The sequence below is a fragment of the Elephas maximus genome, chromosome 17, assembly GCF_024166365.1.
Source record: "Elephas maximus indicus isolate mEleMax1 chromosome 17, mEleMax1 primary haplotype, whole genome shotgun sequence".
Lineage (NCBI taxonomy): Eukaryota > Metazoa > Chordata > Mammalia > Proboscidea > Elephantidae > Elephas > Elephas maximus.
In genome coordinates, this window is record NC_064835.1 from 66754699 (window position 1) to 66774851 (window position 20153).

At 39.9% G+C, this 20153-nt stretch overlaps 1 protein-coding gene across 7 annotated transcripts in view; it reads left to right on the forward strand.

Annotated features, from left to right (window-relative positions):
- AAK1 (AP2 associated kinase 1) overlaps window positions 1-19531 on the forward strand; it is a 188005-nt gene extending 168474 nt beyond the window's left edge. For 6 of the 7 annotated variants that reach the window (XM_049857597.1, XM_049857601.1, XM_049857602.1 and 3 more), the window contains one exon: window positions 14201-19531. In XM_049857597.1, the coding sequence (XP_049713554.1) occupies window positions 14201-15345 (1145 nt within the window). In that variant the 3' untranslated portion in view covers window positions 15346-19531. Of the gene's footprint in view, window positions 1-1229; window positions 1341-3572; window positions 3684-4567; window positions 6677-14200 lie in introns of those variants that run through there. The other variant, XM_049857605.1, reaches the window with a different exon arrangement.
- Window positions 19532-20153: the final 622 nt, after the last annotated feature.

Here is a 20153-nt window from a genome sequence, read left to right on the forward strand (position 1 = left end):
TGCTTTTTGGAGCCATGTTCATTATAGAGCGATCCCTGGGCATCCTCTGGCTATCATATTTCTTTGTTCAAGATTCTTTTCACTGGTGGCTGGTTTCTTCCACCTCCTTAAATTAAAACACTTTGTTGAGCTGCAAGGATGCCCTTAACTCTTTCAGGTTGCTGAGCAGTCTTCCCTATCTCACAGTTCAGTAATGTGCATGGGGTTCACATTCTATGTGTTGACATTCTGTACCCAAGACAGAGTTTTAATCATGTACAGGTGATTTGCTGCTAAATGGTAGGCAAAACTGATATCGTCCCTAGATCCAGCATTGATCTCACTCTAAATTCAAAGTTAAATCTTAGTAGAATTTCTTAACTGCTCATAAATACATTGGTAACCGTCATTTTTATTGATTCCATAATTACCTTTATACAAGTGTCTAATATCCTAACTTGGAATAGAAACAAATATAAGTCTGAGACATGTGAAAATAACCTCATCCAGGTGAGAAAAAAAAATTAACACAGAAGACAATATGGTTCCTTTTCCTTATCCTCATCTGGATGCTATGGAATCTCAGTATTTCTCCTGGAAAATTTTCCTAGAAAACAGTTCATGTGTTCATAGTTCATAATTCATAGTTCATGCTTGAACTATGAATTTTGTCTTCTTTCTGTTCTTTAACTGAAAGCCAAATCCCAAGTTCAAAGGAGCAATTCAGATTTAAAGAATATTAGTAAGAAGCAAGATCATGATACTTTGGATGGGAAGCTGAATGAGTTCTAGAAAATACATGTCACATTCTGCTAATAACAAACCAGGGACAACCCTCTACTAGTCAGCTTGGATACCTTGGTCTGTAGAACCTCTACTCCATGAGTGTTTAGGGAAAATTTAAGTAAAACTCTTTAACTTCAGAGTCCTTTTTCCCAAATGGCATTTGCTGAGAACTGAGTTGCTAAGGTTAGCCTGGCGTCCAAATCACAGACTTGCTTACCCAGCAACCTCTGAGCAAAAAATTCTCCCATATTTATGTATTAATGTTAAGAAGATTATGGAAATACCTATTTCTATAGATGGAAATCCAGAGGGCTCACCATGTTTCTGTTGGTTTTCTTTCTCCCACCTTGGCTTGAATGTATAACATGTAAATGAAATAAAGGCTGAAGATCTAATCTTATCATATTGTTGTGTGTGCCATTTAATGCCATCACTGACTTGGGACGCTGTTAATCTGGACTCAGATTCTCTCACCGGGGAAGATTCCCTGCTTGATTCCTCTCTGCTTTCTAACCCTACTACCGATCTTCTGGAAGAGTTTGCCCCTATAGCGATCTCTGCTCCGGCCCATAAAGGTAAATACTTTCTCCTTGGGCCCACATTTATCCTTAGAGTAGAAAAACTGAATGGCTTCTGACAGTTTTCCTTACCAAAAGTCTTTGCTAATGAATTTTTTAACTACCTCCCTATGTAGAAAATTCGAGTTTGTACTCTTAATCACTGTGTTATAACATCTCTCAGTAAGAGCGTTCAGTAAAACTTAGACAACAGAGTAGTGGAGGAGGTGTTGTATTCTGGCAAGAAGTTGGAGGGCAGATATTCCAAGTCAGCCTGTTAAAGGCAGAGCTATATACCTTTGCAGTCAGCTCAAGAAGATGGTTGGGGTGACTATCTACTGGCCATTATTAACGTGATACTTATTGGCCTTAGAACTTAAGATTGTTTCATCAGCTCTGATTTAAAGTGATAGTTGCAGTAAAAAATTAATCATCAGCCCTCAAAGAGTGAACTTATGAAAATTTTGAATTTTACTTCACTTTGAAGTCATGATTGATTACTGGGTTTTTCTCGCTTAGTCTTGGGTTAATACTGCTTTGAGATTCTAATGGACAAAAGTAGCTTGAATTGAGTTCTATTAAGTGTGTAGCTTGTGAAAGTGATAGGCTTGATGCCTTACCGTAGACAGGCATTCACTAAACTTTCTCTTCTTGGACAGTGGCGGTGGTTTTCTGGAAGGAGCAAAATGCATAGAAAAGAACAGCTTAAGCCCTTTCTGAAGAAACTTCCCCAAGATAACTAAAAATAATTAGCCTGTGGTTTACAGTGGTAATAGCTGAGTTTGGGGTTTTTTTTTTACCCCTGACGGTATTAAAATGATTTTTTTTTTTTTTTTAGAGCAGGTAGAGGGAAGTTACCTATTTAAACAAGCCTGGCGGGAGTGTGGCAGCCGCATTGCGTAATTACAGAGATGCATCACTTGCATAGATGCTTGGCTGGCACTTGCTGGGCTGGTGGGGTAGCCTCAGTTAGGATTGAGAGGAATGTTCTCACAGACTTCTGCTCCATGTCTCAGTCCATATGATTTTGTGTCCCAGCATTCCCTGAGGTATCAGAGTTGTTTGAAAGTGTTTCTCCCAGTCACAGAACAGTGAGTCCTTCCAGAAATATTTTACTCGCCTTGTATATAGTGGAAACCCTGGTGGCATAGTAGTTAAGAGTTATGGCTGCTAACAAAAGGTCAGCAGTTCGAATCCACCAGACGCTCCTTGGATACTCTCTGGGACAGTTCTACTCTGTCCTATAAGGTCACGATGAGTTGGAATTGACTCAGTGGCAATAGGTTCTTTTTTTTTTTTTTTGTATATAGTGGTTGCTTCATAAAGAGCCACTAATTTACCCCTCTCCCCCATGTACCTCTAGTTTTGAGTTTTAGCAGTACTGTTAGTCAGGTCTCTATTTGCTCAATAAAGAAAACAAATGACTAATTCCTGTGCCTTCGTGAATAGTGACATTGAAGAGATACCTCACAATGTAGCCATACGCCGCATGCTACCTCCCGGAGTTCCCCTCCCTCTTCCTTCGCTGTGAGCTTTTTTCCTTCCATGGCTCCCTCAGGGCATTGGCCGCAGGCTCCTCCTCCCCGCGCTCCATAACCTTATTGGGGCCACTGATATAAATGCGGTCAGATGTTGCCAGAATGGATGTTATGTGGCACATGACTGTATGGTATTCACACAACGTCCAAATCATATAACATCCTATTTCACAGAACGTGTGGTGGACATTAATCGATGCATGACTGTAATTACCGTTAATTTGTCCTATAAGTGGTGGAGAGAATTTGTCCTGTAACACTTCTCCCATATCACTTATAAAAGAATTAACATGGCCAACTCTAAAGCTATTGCTTCCATATCCCGAAGTTTTCTGGTTTTGCCACTTTTATTTCAACTCAGGAAGTCCCTATGTGGCGCAAATGGTTAGACGCTCAACTACTAGCCAAAAGGTTGGCAGTTCGAACCCACGTAGAGCACCTTGGAAGACAGGCCTGGTGATCTGCTTCCAGAAGTCACAGGCTTAAAAACCCTGTGGAGCAGTTCTACCCTGCACACAAGGGGTCACCATGAGTCAGAATCAATTCAACTGCATCTAACAGCAACAACATTTCAACCCAGAAAAGTGACTACTTTCACCTTTAGAAACAAGAGTGATTTTACAGTTGGGAACTTTGTGCCTCTTACACATTCTCTCATTTGCTAATCTCTGCCTCTGTTGTTTCTGCTTGTGCACTTGCATTCGGTATTAAGCTGCAGAAGATAGTAATCTCATCTCAGGTTTTGATGTCCCTGAGGGCTCGGACAAGGTGGCGGAAGATGAGTTTGACCCCATTCCTGTATTGATAACCAAAAATCCACAAGGTAAGAAAGAGAGGATGGGAAAAAGAGAAGAGCTTGATATCAGCTCTTCTTGAGATCATAATCAGCCTAGTCTGCAAGAGGGAAAAACAAACAAAAAACGTTTAATGAAGGAAATGGGTAATGATAATCATTGAGGGCCAGCATATAGAAAGCTAGAGATACAGATAGAGAGCTTGACCACAGTGTTTATTTAGAGAAAAGTGTTTAATAATTTGACTTTTTAAAAAGCTAGTTTTTATAAAGCATTAAACAAAAAGTGATCTTCAGTCAGTACAAACCTGAAGACATATGTCGAAAAAAGCACTTAACGTTTTTTATCATGCCTAGAACACTGTGTAATAAATATTCTTCCCAAAGAGATTTACAGGATACTCTGTTACTTACATCTTTTTGGGCATTTTTGGAGCATCCTTTTTCCTCTTGGATGGGTTAAAATCATTTGAACATGCCGTTAAACCCTCAATTGCCACAGGACCTTCTAGTTTATTTATTTTTAAAAGCATGTTCTAATTTCAGTGGTCTTAATAACTAATTTCATCCCAAAGTAAAAATTGATTGATTTTGACTATCAGGGAGATAGGTAGATGTTATCAGGAAGTTAGGGTACAGCCAGCAATGCTCAGGCAAAACATATTCATTTGGAAATAGCATCATCTTCACAAGGTGTCCTGTGTGTACTACGGTGCGAACAGACAGCCTGAACTTTTGGTGGGAGGTGATGGTCAGCTAATTTATATGTTTAAAAATCAACGTGTAAGAGTTTGCAAATGTAAAATGTTGCTTCTCTAGGTTTTTTGTTTTGCTGTTTTCTTCTTTGCTTGCTCTGCACATCTGAACCTTAACCCTGTATGTTTTGTACTGAATTCCTATCTCTCCACTTCCAGGTGGGCACTCTAGAAACAGCAGTGGGAGCTCTGAGCCCAGTCTTCCCAACCTGGCCAGGTCTTTACTGCTGGTGGATCAGCTCATAGACCTGTAGCCGTGACCCAGTAGCAGATGCAGTTGTGTAACCTTCATACCGTAATATACATTTTCATTACGGAGTTATAAGAAAAATGAATTTTTTTTTTAATCTGCAAATAAGGGGCCTCTAGCCCTTATCTCCTACCCCTTGCCTTCTCCTGTAGAAATGATAAGGAAAGAAAATCACTTTGGCCCTCCAGATATTCCTTGGCCAGTTTCTCCCTGTTAGTTTTGCCGTGTTTTCTCATTACCCTTCTTCAATAGCATTATCTTAAATCAAGCGCTAGATGCCATGAGCTTCACCTCTGCTGGAATCCACTCCACCAAAAGCTTAACCGTAACTGAAACTAGTGAATTGACACCTTTGTCTCATTCTTGCTAGGAATGACCTCCCAACCCGTGTCTCCTTTGGCCAGATGCTGGCAAATGTGTTTACCTGTTTTTGCTTTATATCCTGATACATTATCATGAGGACATGACTTCTTCAGTTAGTCTTAACTTCAGGCAGTAGCCTGGAGATGGGTCCGTGGTTTAAGAGCGGGTAAAACTGACTGACTGATAGCAGTATGTGTTTGGGAAGAGAAATTGAGCCCTGCTGTAGCCAGTCAACTTTGACCTTTGATCATAGACTTAGCCAAGGGATTTTACACCCCATGCAACCTGCTCAGCATTCGTCCAGCTTTCTGGCTTCCATTGAACCGTGATTTCTCAGATCTGGAGATGTGACTGCAAGTACTTGAGATCCTTGGATAAAATGTGTACCTGATATAAATCCCAAGTATTGACTTCCTTTTCATGTTAACTGTCCCAAGCTGGGATCTCAGAATTAGACCAAAATCAGACAATGGTAGTAATGTGATACCTTTTATTAGAAGACTTTTCACTGGGGGGTAGGTGGGGGAGGGGAAGGAATTGTAGCAGAAACAGATGTATTTTTCTTGTGATTTTTATTTTGAATCAAATATTGTAAATTGTGTATAAATGAAGACGCTGGACAGTTGTGTTTCCACTTGGTGTTTCAAGTCCGATATTGGGTGTCTGTACAGGGTTTTGCCCTCTTTCCCATGTATAACTGCACAGCAGTCCTACAGTGTAACATATGGAATCATTTTGAATTGGCTTGTGTGTTACTATAAGCTTTCAGCGGGTCCTCTGTCTTTGTAGAATAAGCATGTTGTTTATTTTCAGATAATCAGAAATAAGTGTGCTGACAAGGTTGGCACAGTTTGACCGTAGCTACTTACCTTTCTTTTATCTCTCTGATGTTTAAATTGAAGACTGCAGCCAATGGAACATGTTCAGTTGGTTTTCCTTGGCCTCTTACATAGAAGACAAAACAAAAGAAAGAGTAGTTCCTCACTAACCTTAGAATATTCATGAAATAAATCAAGGACCCTGCACTGACATGACAACATCCCTCATGGGCACCCTCTGTATATGTACATATTCATTGACATGGTTTTTTTTTTTCTTTTCCTTTTTTTCCCCCTTACAAGAAAAACCAATTTTATAAAATCACCCTTCTGAAAAGAGGTGGGCACAGAGAACCCCACTGTTGTTCTCTTCCTCAAGTGCCATTTGCCATGATCAAAAGGGAAACTCTTAGTTGAGCAGATTTGTACAAATAAAATTCCAAGTCCATTCACTGGTTTCTCTATCTAGTACCTTTGTTTCTTCTTCCTCACATTTGCACTTTAAGGGGGTTGGGGGGAGAGAAGGTTTAACAGCAACCATAAAAACCTGCAAAACACTGCACTTTGGAGGACAAGCTTTGACCCCAGAAAGGCATCCGAGGAAAGGTCTGAGCCTTTCCATCTTTTGACTTTAAATACTTCCTGTTCTGGTGAAATTAGATAGGCTAAGTGAAGGCCTCTACTAAAATAACAGATTGTTTCCAAAATGTAGAGAGGCACGACTTGCATGCTGAGGATTAAAAAAAAAAAAAAGTCTATGAAGTGCTTTCTCTAAGTGGATAGCAGTGAAAGTGGGACTTGGCTTACCCGTTTATAAAAAAGAAAAACTGCTGCAGATCAGAATTGTATTCTCTTTCCTGGGCGTAGAAAGAATGTATAAACTAATGAAGGAAATGTTTATTTTTAAATAAGAATAATGTTTACTCCTGTGTTTTCAGATTTGATTTTTTTCATACATACATGTTAGAAATATAATGAAATCTCTAGTTTCACAATTTAGTTGAAACCATGAAGACTATAGTTTAGAAATTAGATGTCTCTAAATTGTTCCTTTTGTGCATTACCCATAATTATATTGAGATATATTATGTAGTCATCTGGCTCAATAAAGCTTAATGGGGACTGCTAATGAAAGTGAACAGAATAGAAGCCAGAGACTAGATGGTGGAAGCCTGAGGGAGGTAATGTCATGAAATTATCTTGGGCTTGTTCTTGAAGAGTAGGGCCTCAGTGGGGAGAACTGTTTTTCTCCTGAGGAATACCTGTGAGTGACTCAGTAATGGGAGCTTCCTTAGTTTGTAGCATCACCCTGAACTAAGAGGGTTTATTTGAGCTGAGTATAATGTGCTGATAATTGATAGACCTATGGAACCATAAACTGAGCTACAAGAGGAACCTTAGAGACCATCCTCTAGTCCATCCACTTCGTTTTACAGATGTGGGACCTGAGCTGGATGGAGGCAGGGTGGTAGGAAAAGATGCCTGGGCTGGACAGGCCTCATGGGACCTCATCCTGGCCCTCGCCAGTCAGCAGCTGAGTGGCCTTCAGGAAGCGCTTTACCTTTTAGAGCTGCTGTTTCTGTTAAACAGCAATGGGTTTGAACTAGATGGTCTTTAAGATTATAGAATTATAGGATTCTAAGTAAATACTGTTATTCTTTAGAAGGACTATGAAGGATTTATATAATCCCGATGTTCTTCAGTTACCTTCTATAGTTCTTGCTATTACTGTAGCAATATTTACATTTTAGAGAATTATAGTGGGCTTTTGATAACCGGGGTTGCTCTTTCTTGGCTATCTGAATAGAAGCCTAAAATATCACAGAGTTTTGAACACAGATTTTCCTTTTTTAATATTATACACACACACATACCCCTACATATTCTAACAAAATCATATTAGATTTCAGTTCTTTTTAAATGTATAATCAGGGATCTGCCATTAAAAAATGGGCAAATACTATAAGATATGTTTCTCATTTGCTTTTATTCCAACTGTATAAAAGTAGTAACTAAACTAGAAAACATCACAAGTTGGTATTTTTCCCTTTACAATGTTCAGATAATTAAGTAATCAAATTCAAGTCCCAATGTTTTTAAAAACACAGGCCTCAGAGGAGACGAGGCTTAATTGGTCTCTTTTTAAAAATGTGATTATAATTATTATCCGATGATTTCTTTAGCAGACATATCAGAATCTTGACATCTAGTTGAGTGTTATTCCCTTCAAAGTCTCCTGGTTTCATGTGAAAAGCTAATACTTTTTTAAATGAGGCTGCCATCATTTATTTTGAAACTCCTCTCCTTAGAAATACCATCAAGGAAGGTAATATGGTATAATAAAATCAGTTATATTACTAGCTCAATAATATCACTTTCAGTTTCTGAAAGTATATTCCATTTCTTGATATTTTTCCACCACTCTGTGTTCTGAGTAACATTTGACTGTTTCCAAAAAGCAAAATCACCCCCATAAGGTGAAGAGTGGTTACTACTGAAGATAGCAAATAGGATACTCCCCAGAAACTTGCCAGAGAGGACTTTGTAATGGAAAATGAAAAAGCTCAGTCATAATTTCTTTAATATCCTGAATAAGGGAACTCTTGTGGTCCCCAGTCTTTAGCATGGTATAGAAAATTATAAGATAGGGATTTTCAAATGCCTCCCAAAAAGGTTGTCACTTTTGTTCAGTGTCATTTGATATTGGACTTGGCTCTTTCTGATTTAGAATTATGAAACTTGGATTGCTAATTATTGTAGGGAAACAAACCCAAGAAAAGAACCTATTTATCTCAAGATGGAATATTAGTTTTATTTTGTCTTTAATGTTTTTTTCTCAGTCTTCTGACAGATAATTGATCACTTTGATTCAAACCAACGTAACCTTCCCCCAAGTCAGGAACATACCTGCCTTTAGCAGTCATGTGGGAAGGAGGAGACCTTTGTGACTGACCCCAGCCCAGAGGTATGGAGAGATCTGAGTTCAGCTGAATGAATGCCTGCTATTGGTACCATGGGACAAAATAAAGTCTCCCATAATGAGGTTTTTCTGTCATCTCTAGGAGTCATTAACCTTCTCATTCTGTAAAATTATCAGGGTCCCAGAACCACTAATGTAGGGTGTGGGGGTAAAAGTAACAGGATTGCCCAAAGTACTGGATTAAGCAAATTAGAGACTGCCAGGTAGAATAGAAAAATTATCACATGGGTGGATATTTAGAATGCTTAAATCCAGATATTTAGAATATCTGAAACACTCCAGGTATTGCAAAAATATCTTTTATCCTGTCTAGAGACTGTAATTTCATCAACACAAAGTTAACCTTTTCCTTTCCACACTCATGATGTTACTGAGGTTGGGTATGCTTGGGTTTCTTGATCAGAATGAATCCCATGGCCTCTGTTTCAAGTAATCTGTAACAAGATACTATTTTGTTTCTCCTGGATTTCCTTTAACTAATCACTGGGGTTTTTAATGTAGGGGAAGGAGGCTCCTTGGGTAATGCTAACCTATGCAAACAAAGTTACCAAATGGTGGTAGTTACTAGAATGGAATATACTCTTCTTGGTTCCCATTTTGTTGTAGTGTCCTGAACGATTCTCTTTTCCTGCGCATATTCTACCCTGCCCTATTTATTGCACACTCCCTTGTCATGTAGATGTGTGTTTATTATCAGCCTTTATCCTGTCCTCCCCAAGAAGAAAAAGCTAACAGATGTACATGAAGCTGTCTTACGCAGTTAAAAAAAAAATGTGAAATCTGAAAATTGCTACGCAAGTATTGTATAGAAAACAAGTTCTGTAAACAAGTTTCTTATGTAAACATACAGGGGAATAAAGTCTTTTATCTGTTCAAACGGGAGCATGTTTAGAGATGTAAATAACTTAAAATAGCTGCTATTTTCCTTTGCTGAAAATATACTTTTGCAGAAGGGATTTAAACACATTGTTGAGTGACACTAAGTACCTATGCACAAGAGAGGTGCAGACATGGGAGAATGGTATACTGAGGACATTTTCATGGGTCATGGCCACCCTTGGCTTTAAGGAGAACAAACCCCCTGTGAAACCTACATTGGGTAAATCAGAAGCAGAGTTATAACATGGACCACAGATTGGCAGCTACCTTCCTCTAATTTAATCTTTAATACACCCAGGCCAATTTAATCAAACGTTTTATGTTTGTAAGTGCAGTTATATGCCCAAGGAGAAATCACTGTCATTTAATTGCCACGTTGGCTTGCGAGGCACAACATCACCAGCCAGTGTTGGTTCCCATCAGGTCCATTACGCCCCAAGCACGGGCTTTAATGCAACTACACAACATATGGCAGAGCCAAAGGCTTAATCTTATTATCTAAACCAAAGGTCATGGAAATTATGAATTTGATGTACTTTTCTTTGATTCCCCAATTGTGTTCCAAGACCGTAAATTTCCATTGGTACTGTATCTCTGAAGTTCTTTTGAAGGGATATTTTGCTTTCCATTACCTAACGATATATGAGAAGGATTCACAATACTCAAAGTCTTTATTTTTAGTTGTTGGCAAGAGTGATGTCTTTGATACTCCCTATAGCTGTTAATTTTTTTTTTTTTTTTAATAGCTGTTAATTCAGTTTATAGTCTCGGGAAAAGTAAAATTCTGGTTGTTCATGGTATGTTGCACTAGGGAATATCCAGCTTGAAATTTAAGTCTTCAGAGGGTTCTCTAATGACCTTCACTGTGTCCATCAGATAAAATATTCTGGATAAACCTATCTGAAATCACTAGCACTTTCAGTTGTTTTGGAAGTTAATAGGGAGCCCATGAGGATAGCTACCAAATCATTAAGTCCATTTTGGGACTGCTTTCCTAGCACATGAGTTCTTACTCAAATCTACATAATTTGGAGCCTCAAAATAGACTAAAATGGACTTATCTTTAGTGGAAATGTCTAAGTCTGCTTACCCTGGCACTCAGTCCTACATCAGAGCAAGAAAAAGAAGTGTGTTTTGACTTCTTGCTTAATTTAACATGCTAAACCAAAGTAAAAAAGAAACATGACCTAATTTGAGGGAATTGTAACAAAATGCCCCACCTTTTAGGGTTCAGGATAAGTAAGACCTTGTGTAGGCTGTGGGCCCAGGTCCTGAGCTTATGACCCTGAGGAACAACAGGCAGCCTTTATTGAGCTCTGTGGTCATAGGGTATCTGCCATGCATGCCATTGGTTACCAGAAGAAGCTGGCCAAGGCATGAGGTTAAATCAGTTTACTTCATTGCTAGCAGGCACACTGCTTGAAATGCATGCTTTCCTGATGGTACAAGGCGATCTTCATCTAGAAGGACTGCCCACTCTGAAAACACACGCTTTCCCTGTAAGAGCACATCACAAATTCCAAAGAAGACGGTCAACTACCATCAAGATTTAATAATCTGTTTTTTTGTTTACCGTTATTTAGAATCTCTCCTTCTACTGACTACTTTGTTTCTTGTGCTGCCACCACCAAAATTCCCTAAGGGAAATGTGGTGTCTGTGCTTTCTTTGGTCTTCAGAGTTCCAGGCTTGGAGAGTTGCAAAGGGTGGCTGCTCTCTTCCTTGGTCATGCTACATCTCCTTTAAAAAGCATGGATAAGAGACTTGGCCTTCTCAAGTGGATCCTTTCAATATGCTTTTCCAGTCGTACAAAACAGATTCATGCTGAAAGAGAGATATACAATAGCTCTGACCCTTGCTTTCAAGGACAGGAGGCTAGTTTCCCCGTCAGCCTTAATGTTATGATGTTTTGTGACTGTGCCTGTGAATTTCTAAAAGTCATTGAATTTCAAGTATGATTTTCCCATTATTCACCATGAAGGTCATAGAATATGCTCTCAGTCGGCAGATTTCCGGTTGACTTGACCAAGAGCCCAGTTTTTAACATAAGTCATTTTGGTAGATTAGGCATGTTCTTCCATCCTGTCCAACACTGGATCTGGGCTCCCCCACTTGGTACTTAACAGTTCTCAAAATGTAACCTCACCCTGCAGGACTCCAAAGTGCTCCTGGTTCCATGGGTAGCTGCTTTTTGGGCAGTCTATATACACAAATGGCAACCCTGGTGGCATAGTAGTTAAGTGCTACGGCTGCTAACCAAAAGGTCGGCAGTTCACATCCACCAGGTGCTCCTTGGAAACTCTCTAGGGCAGTTCTACACTGTCCTGTAGAGTCGCTATGAGTTGGAATCGACTTAATGGCAATGGGTTTGGGTTTTGTTTTCATATACACAAACTGGTTTGACTGAATTCAATATAAACTTAAATTTTAAAAAACACTGAATCCAATCAAACTAGCATTCATTTTGATTATTTATCTGTGTGATGCCATAGTCAGTCATTGTCTTGACTAAATATTACTATCTTTTTCCAAGAGGTATTACTCCCTTGCAGAACCAGCTGAATAACGTCAACCGTCAGGGTAGTTTTGGAAGATGATGGAATTGTGCCCTAGTTGTGGCAACTGAGAACTTTATCCACCTGATGATATATGTTGGGAAGTGGTTCAAGGAGTTTTGGAGGCCTCTTGTACCTCTTTGCTTGGCAGGTTTTATTTTGGAACTTTGTCCCCCTTCATCTGAGTTTCCTCCCAGAAATCATCATCTGGGTATCACTGTGATAGATCTAAACTAATATCAATATGCTTGCCTGCGAAATCAAGGGTATTTCTTTCCACATATATTATAAGGGAGAAAGTGTTCCATTTTATTTCCTCTCAGCTGACCAATGCTTTCCTATCACCATATAGCTGCACATATTGAAGTTGTCATGCAAGGGAAAATTTATCCTCTTCAAAATCATGTTCTTCAAATACTATTTAGAAAGCCATTTGGCATCAGTACAAAATTTAACTTAAAAGATTCTAATTTGAAATTTACTGAATGCATTCTGTTAGATAAATAAAAATGGGGAAAACAACTTTTTTTTTTTCCTGAGAACAATATTTAAGGTCAGCTGTTTAAAAAGAAACACTGCTAAAAAGTTACAGGATTCAGAGAAACAGTATTTTTGTACAGTGTCTTATAAAATGTTCAGATCTCCCTCTACATTCTCTTTACAATGTAATGTCTCAAAGTGACTGGTTTCCCAATAAACTGATTTTGATGCCTCTTCTGCTGTGTTCTGTGTGCTTAATTCAAGCAGAAACTTTAGAAGGGAATACTTTTTAGCAAAATAACTCTGCCAGCCACCGGTTTGCATAGGAGGGAAGAGGGTGAATGGGGAGGGGATGTTTGAGTTGCATCTATATAGAGGTACTGAGACATCTATGGATCCAATCATTGTGCCTAAAATTCTTGTCCTGGTGGGTTGGGAAACTCCACTGGTACCTCTTTATTGAGCCCATGATGAAATAAGCCCTTTACCTCCCCCCCCATCACCCTTTCTCTGGATTCTTCTTGCTTAGTTACATATGCCTTTTTCCTGCCCTCTTGCTAACATGTGCCCAATGACATACTTCTAACCTGCTAATATTTCTTGGAAGGTAAGCTCTCTTGCATTCTGATAATTGTCTATTTGATTTTAAAAGCCAGAGCACCCTCTACCTAGATAAAATAGACTACCATAATAGAATTTGCTAATACTTCTGTGATTACCCATATATTTTGCTCCTTGTGCTTAAAGAATGTTATGATGGATTCATTTAAGCAGAGGAGATATTTGCTAACTTAGAAGACTGAAAACAAAAATCCCAGGGCAACTCCAGCTGAAGGTGGTTTACTTGTTATAATTTAATTGTCTCCTTTCCTTAGAAAATGCCTTCAGTATTCCTATTTTGGGCACTTTTGTGCTCTGTGAATAGTGCTTGTGATGTAATCATCCAGTAAACTTGGCAGTTACCAAGCAGACATGTTCTGCTTCTTTTCAGAGGGTCTGTACTCAGATATAGGCAGTGTGGAACCCATGACCACATGCCGGTTCCTGAATTGAGTTCATCCCCAGACAGTGTTTTTACATAATCCAAAACTGTCGTGGTATATGTGGAGATGAGTGACTGGGTTTGTTTTCATTCCATTTTGAACCAGTGCCAGGTAGAGCAGGTGTTGGCGCCTGGCACTGTGAGTAGGAGCATTGCGTAGTGATGCTGACTGTCTGTGTGCCTAACGTCTTCATCTCCTTTCCTGCACATTGTGCCTGTCATGTTCCAAAATGTGAGACAGTGATTGGTTGTGTTCCAGTTTGTGTGCAGTTTCCTTGCCTGACTTTTACTTTTCTGTTTTTCCTTTTCCATTTTCAACATCTATTATTTGGTCCCACAACGTTTCTGCCGCGGGTTGACCATTAAATGTTCCAAGAATGGAATTGAACTGACCTGTGCATTAATTCTGCATTTTGTGCTTTTCTAGGTCTCCAGAGAGAGCCCAACCCCTGTCCTGTAATAACTGTAGAGCACTTTAAAGAGTCGACGGGTGTTAAAGGCCTTCACCTGTATCCAGACCCCTCCAGGGCAGCTGGCACAAAAACTCAGAACAACTTAGAATCCGACTACTTGTCCAGAGATGGTCCCTCAAGCAATAGCTCATTCCATAGCAGTGAAGAGGAAGGGACTGACCTTGAGGGGGACATGCTAGACTGCAGTGGGTCTCGACCTCTCCTCATGGAGTCCGAAGAAGAGGATGAGAGCTCTAAGCCTTCCCAGGGAAAGCTGGGAAGAGCTGTTCCATTCCCTCAGCCAGAAGTCTCTACTGAGCAAGCAAAGGCAGCACAAGATGGGAGAAAGAACCAGTTCCAAGCCCTCACACAACCAACCACTGATGGTCTCAGTGAGCCAGATGTTTTCACCACAGCCCCATTTAGGAGCTCGAGGGTTCCAACTGATGATGTGGACATTTTCTCCAAAGCCCCATTTATCTCCAAGAGCAGTGTGGCTTCTTCCCAGCCAGAGGAGGCAGACGTGTTCTTGAGAGCTCCTTTTACCAAGAAGAAGAGCATGGAGGAGCTAACAGTTGCCCAGACCACCTCCCAGGACTTACCTACACAGGCAAGTCTCCTCATTCAGACAGGTGATGTTCCAACAGGGGCTAGCCCTCTGCTCTCGAGCCTTGATAGAGCAGTGTTCACCTCTGTCCGATCTCAGTATTCCATGGCTGGTTTTGTCCAACAGCCTAACCTCCCCTCCCATTCTGTACAAGCAGCAGATCATCTTGAAAGCTTTAGTCCCAGGGGATCCTCCCTGGAACCTGGGGGCCATCCTAACGACAGAAACAAAGGACCTCAGCCCCAGAAAGAAGCAGTCTTAGGCCCAGTGGCTGGCAAACCATTCCTTCCCCCATCTTTATCCAAATATTCCCGTCACTATAGCCCAGAAGATGAGCCAAATCCAGAAGCCCAGCCCATTGCTGCCTACAAAATTGTCTCGCAAACCAACAAGCAGTCGATAGCTGGCTCTGTTTCCATCACATCCTTTCCCTCCAGGACTACAGAGTTGCCAGCTGCGGATCCTTTTGCTTTAGCACCCTTTCCTTCAAAATCAGGCAAGCAGAAACCTTAGGAGCAATACCTGAGCCTCCAGCCTGCCTCCATCCCACCCCTGTACCTGCCTCAACACTTTCAGCTGAGCCTTCTCAAGAAGAAATAATGTCAATTACTCTCTTTCAGTTCCCTGCTGTCAGAGCAGAACTTCAGTTAACAAACTGAGTTCCCGTGATATTTAGTTGAAACCCCTTTAAGTTATGCCCATTTCTTCTGTTTATATTAATTTCTGGACTTCTAGACATTTCCATCTTCACAGAGGACTTCATCTCCACCCAGCACCCACCTTGCTTTTTGCCCTGCAACTGTTTAAGTCTGGAAATACTTCACCCTGATCCCAAAGGGGCCCATATTATTGTTAGTTTTAACTCCTGCAGTACCTGTTCTGAGTCATGTCCATTGAGGAATCAAGATTAGTCCCTACAGGACTGATGTAATACCCTTGAAAAGGAGAGGTTTCTGGAAAGAAGCGCCGAGTAAAAATCCCGCATATCAAGAGGAAGCATCGTCTTGAAGATACTAGTCATTCCTGTAAGACCAGCAGCTCTCTGTGTCTGTGTGCAAGCCAGGCTGTCCCTTGTGCATGAGCGTGTCTGTCAGTGTGTAATGTACATCCTGTCCATTCCTGTGTAGAAATGACACGCACACAGGTTCAACGTCCGTGCTCACGTCTAATGGTGTTAGCAGAGCCTTCCTCACATCCATACTTTTAAAATTAGTATGAGTGTGTAGAGTTGTGTTGGTGCATGTGTATGCGCATGTACACAGGACACATTTTTCCTTTAGGTAAGTCCTGTCCCACCATGCCTACCTCCACAATCAAGTCCCTCATTTACTGGCATTTGCCTGCTGACCTACCTGACTTGAACCCTGTTTTTGTTCGGTTCTTTTTTCATGGTAAAATTGGATTCATTGGAAGGTGTAGGAAAATTCTGACTGGACTGAGGTTTCAGAGTGGATTTAATTCTCGCTATTCCTATTTGCTATTAACAAATTCCATCTACCTGGTGAAAAAAATAGGTATTCTATACATTTTCCCTTCAGAACAATAGAAACGAACTCCTTATTACTCCTTATCACAGTTCCAACCCCTGGGTGTGTGGTCTTGGTAACAAAAAAGTGCTCAAAAACCTGAGGTCTGAGCACTCAAGGCTGTCATTGTGGAATGTGCTGATCATGAGACTAGACTGCAAAATAGATTTGCTTGTCTTTTTGTTTTTGTTTTGTTTAATCCTTGCTGTCTTTCTCTACTGCCTTGAGGAAGGATAAATCTGAGATGTGTAAATAAATTTGTCTAGGAGAATGGAAAAGAGCTGAATCAGCTAGCCGTGAAAATTTTTAAATTATCCTCTTTAGATGTTGGAGTAGCCCAGATAGGTGACTGACTTGTGTTTTTGAAAATATCTATTTCTAGAAAGATCTGATGCATTTTTAGCTTTTTTCTTACCTTTTATTAGTGCCTTAAAATAAAGCCTGCATCTCAATGGGAAGATTTCTGTTGACGAATTCAACTTCCTGTAAAGAGTTGCACCAAGTTTCACCTTGAAAGCTTTGTGGGACTTCTAGTAAATGTTAGTGATTTCTCTGTTAGCAGGAGAAGTTGAGAGAGTTGTTTACCAGACCAGATTAATGTTTGAAGAATTATTGGGAATTTATCCAAGAATCAAGCCTAAATGCCAAACTCCCTTGCAGTTGGTTAGGTGAGATAGTCTTCAAATTTGAAGATCAAGGATCTTGGGAGTAAAATATGAATGACTGCTTTTCAAGACTTTCTAGTTTAGCCTCCATCTATTTCAAATACCCAGATTAAAAGATGAATAATTGGTACTATAGCAGGGCTACCAGTAATGGTTTTCCAAAGAAGGTCTAATTGTTCCAGAAACTTAATTTTACTTTGGTGGATGCTAAATATTCATTCTGAGGGTTTGCTTCCTCCCAAATATAATTTCTGATTTTATTTTGTAACAATGGATACAAAACCATCCTTCTAGTTGAAGGAATATTTTTGGCCAATGCACATAAAACTTTGCATCCAAAACTTTTCCCATGGTCATCATCAGTGGAAGCCTTAAAGGCATGAGCTAAGAGGGTAGTAATGTTCCTTCAGGGGGAGTTCTCACCCCAAATCAGAAAACCCTACAAAGTGGAAGGTCACCCTAACTCAATCTTCCAAATGTTCAGCATTACCTCTGTAAGGGTCCTGGAAAATGCCTTTCCTTTGGTGGTTTGATCACTCCTGTCCAGTCAAGTGGCCGTTTTCATTCTCAAGGTACAAATCAAAATAAAATCATGGTGATTTTGTTATGTAGTTGAATTGTTAGTCGAGCATGGGCTTGTAACCTTTTTATTTTTACCAGATACTTGTGATAGGTGGAAAAAAAAAGGAGACTCCATAAATACATTATTTGAGTAAGGAAAGAAGTGTAAACACATGCAAATTACTTTTGTTTATTTCCTTACTGAATGATGCATGGAAACTTTTTATGACTTGAGCTACATTTATTATTAACTAATAACTGGTGAATTTTGCAGACATGTACTACAATAGGATTTTATGCCCTTTCTACTGACTTTCTTTGGATCATATACAGCAAATTTATCATTTAAAGATAAAACGTTCTTGCCAGAGGCAGTCCTGAATCTGGACGATTCAGTTTTAAGGAAAATTAGGAGTTCTCAGGGTGCTTTGAATTACCTAACACATGTTTCCAACAACTGTACTGCAACAGGTTAAAGTTAAAGAGAAAATACACAGTTAGCAAAATACTGTATTTTTTTTGCTTTAGGTTGTTTTATGTGCTATTTGCATTACACATCTGATACAGAATATAGGAACTTACATAGTGACCTTTCATTTCAGTGAGAAGCAGTGAACCAGAATATATTCAGACATAAAGCGTTGAGCCACAACTTGCACTAGTAAATTCCTAAAGAATCTACATTAATTGGCTAACAGACACCATTGCATTTATAAAGTTATCTTGTGTTTGTTGAAAATTATTTAACATAACTGTTTCTTGGGCTTATATGTAAGCCTTTTGCTCCAAATCCTTGTTAGATTGGAAAATGGAATGAACAAAATTTAATGCGGAAGCAGATGCTAGACGGGACCTAAGGGAATCCAGATCCTATTTCATGGAGGGCCCACTCATTGTTGAGTTGAAAATTTCATATGTGTGGACTGGGGGCACAACGGCTCAGCTGCTGACCCAAAGGTTGGTGGTTCTCCTCAGGAGAAAGACCCGGCAATCTGCTCCCGGAAAGGTGACAGCCTAGGAAACCCTGTGGGACAGTTTTACTCTGTCACATAGGCTTTCTGTGAGTCGAAATGGACTCGACAGCACACGGCAACAACAGACTGGTGTGTATGTGTTTACATTTTCATGTTAGATCTGAGTTTAACCTGACAACCAAGATCTCATTCTAAACTTTCAAGAAAGATACCAGTTTCTTCCTGACCTATTGATTTTTTAATAAGTTTTAGAATATGTGTACATCAGCGTTTTCAACTCCTTGGTGGACATTTCACTGACTCATAAGGAAAGTAGCAGATTTGGGGTTTTTTTTTAAGTATAATCACCAAAGTGATCTGACAGTAAAATTCAATCATACTGTATTTGCTTCCATCAAGAAAAAGAACCAAAACATGTTATCATCATGTAATATGTATATATTATGTCAAATAGGAAATTTTACTATAGGAAACGAGAGAAGGGTGAAATCCAGCTCACTCTCTGGCATAAAGGATACAACCTAAAAGGGAGTCACTTGAGTCCTTTCAATAAGGAAGTTGTTCTCTGCTGTGCCTTTGAATTAGAGAGCACATAACTGCCAATTCCGTGAAAGGGCTGTTGGCCATACAGATGTAGTTTTACCTGAGATATTTGGAACTCCAATTACGTTGATGAAAGATACATAGGACAGCTGCTGACAAGACCAGCCTCTAAGGAGACAGGGCACATTGTTAATGTCCATACCTGCCCCTGAGTTCTAATCCCCCAAGCCTGCCAGAAGGAGTAAACACTGAAGATTTTAATGGAATTATGTAAATTAAACTCTCATTTTTCCCAGTGTTTTATCAACTACTACTTATAGTTTTTTTTTTTGTTGTCGTTTTTGTTTTTAACCGTCAGAGTACTTGTAATCTCTTTACTGAAAACTTCATTTAAGGAAAAGAAGAGTTTCAAAATGGTTGAAAACGAAAAGTAATACCTGGCTGAGAATTGTTTTTGTGTTCTTTTGCTGCAAAACAAATTTGCTTCATCTATTTTACTCAGTTGAGCAGTGAGATGGTTACCTCAGCTCTCATAGCATCAAATGTGGGGAATCCCAACTGGCAATGTCTCAATTCCCAGAACGTCACTGTGCTCTCTGGCGTCACTGTCCTACCCTGCCTCATTACTGCTTGCCCTTTGTTAGGAAACAGGCCCCCCACGTGTGGTGCCCAAGGTCCCATCATTAAAACACTGTCAGACAAGGCTCTTCCCTGCTTTTTCTCGGCCCCGAAAGTCTTCTCGGCTGACCTTACTTGTTCCAGTTTCCACTTCATTTCCTGACTCGACATCCCCTGTTATAACCACACCAGTACAGTGGATGAGTAGAGATTTGGTGGAACGACCATGTTAACTTTCATTTGCCTCCTCATTTTCTATAAGCGGTTTCTTAGGTTTCCGCCCAGCCTGTGACAGTCTCACCACACTGGAATAATGCTAAATAAGAATGCAGTGGCTCACCTTCCCCATTTCTTGTGGACTAAAAAAGAGGATGATGGAAGGTTGGCAGGAGCCCAGCCTTACTCTGTGGAGACACAATCCAGACACAGGAGTT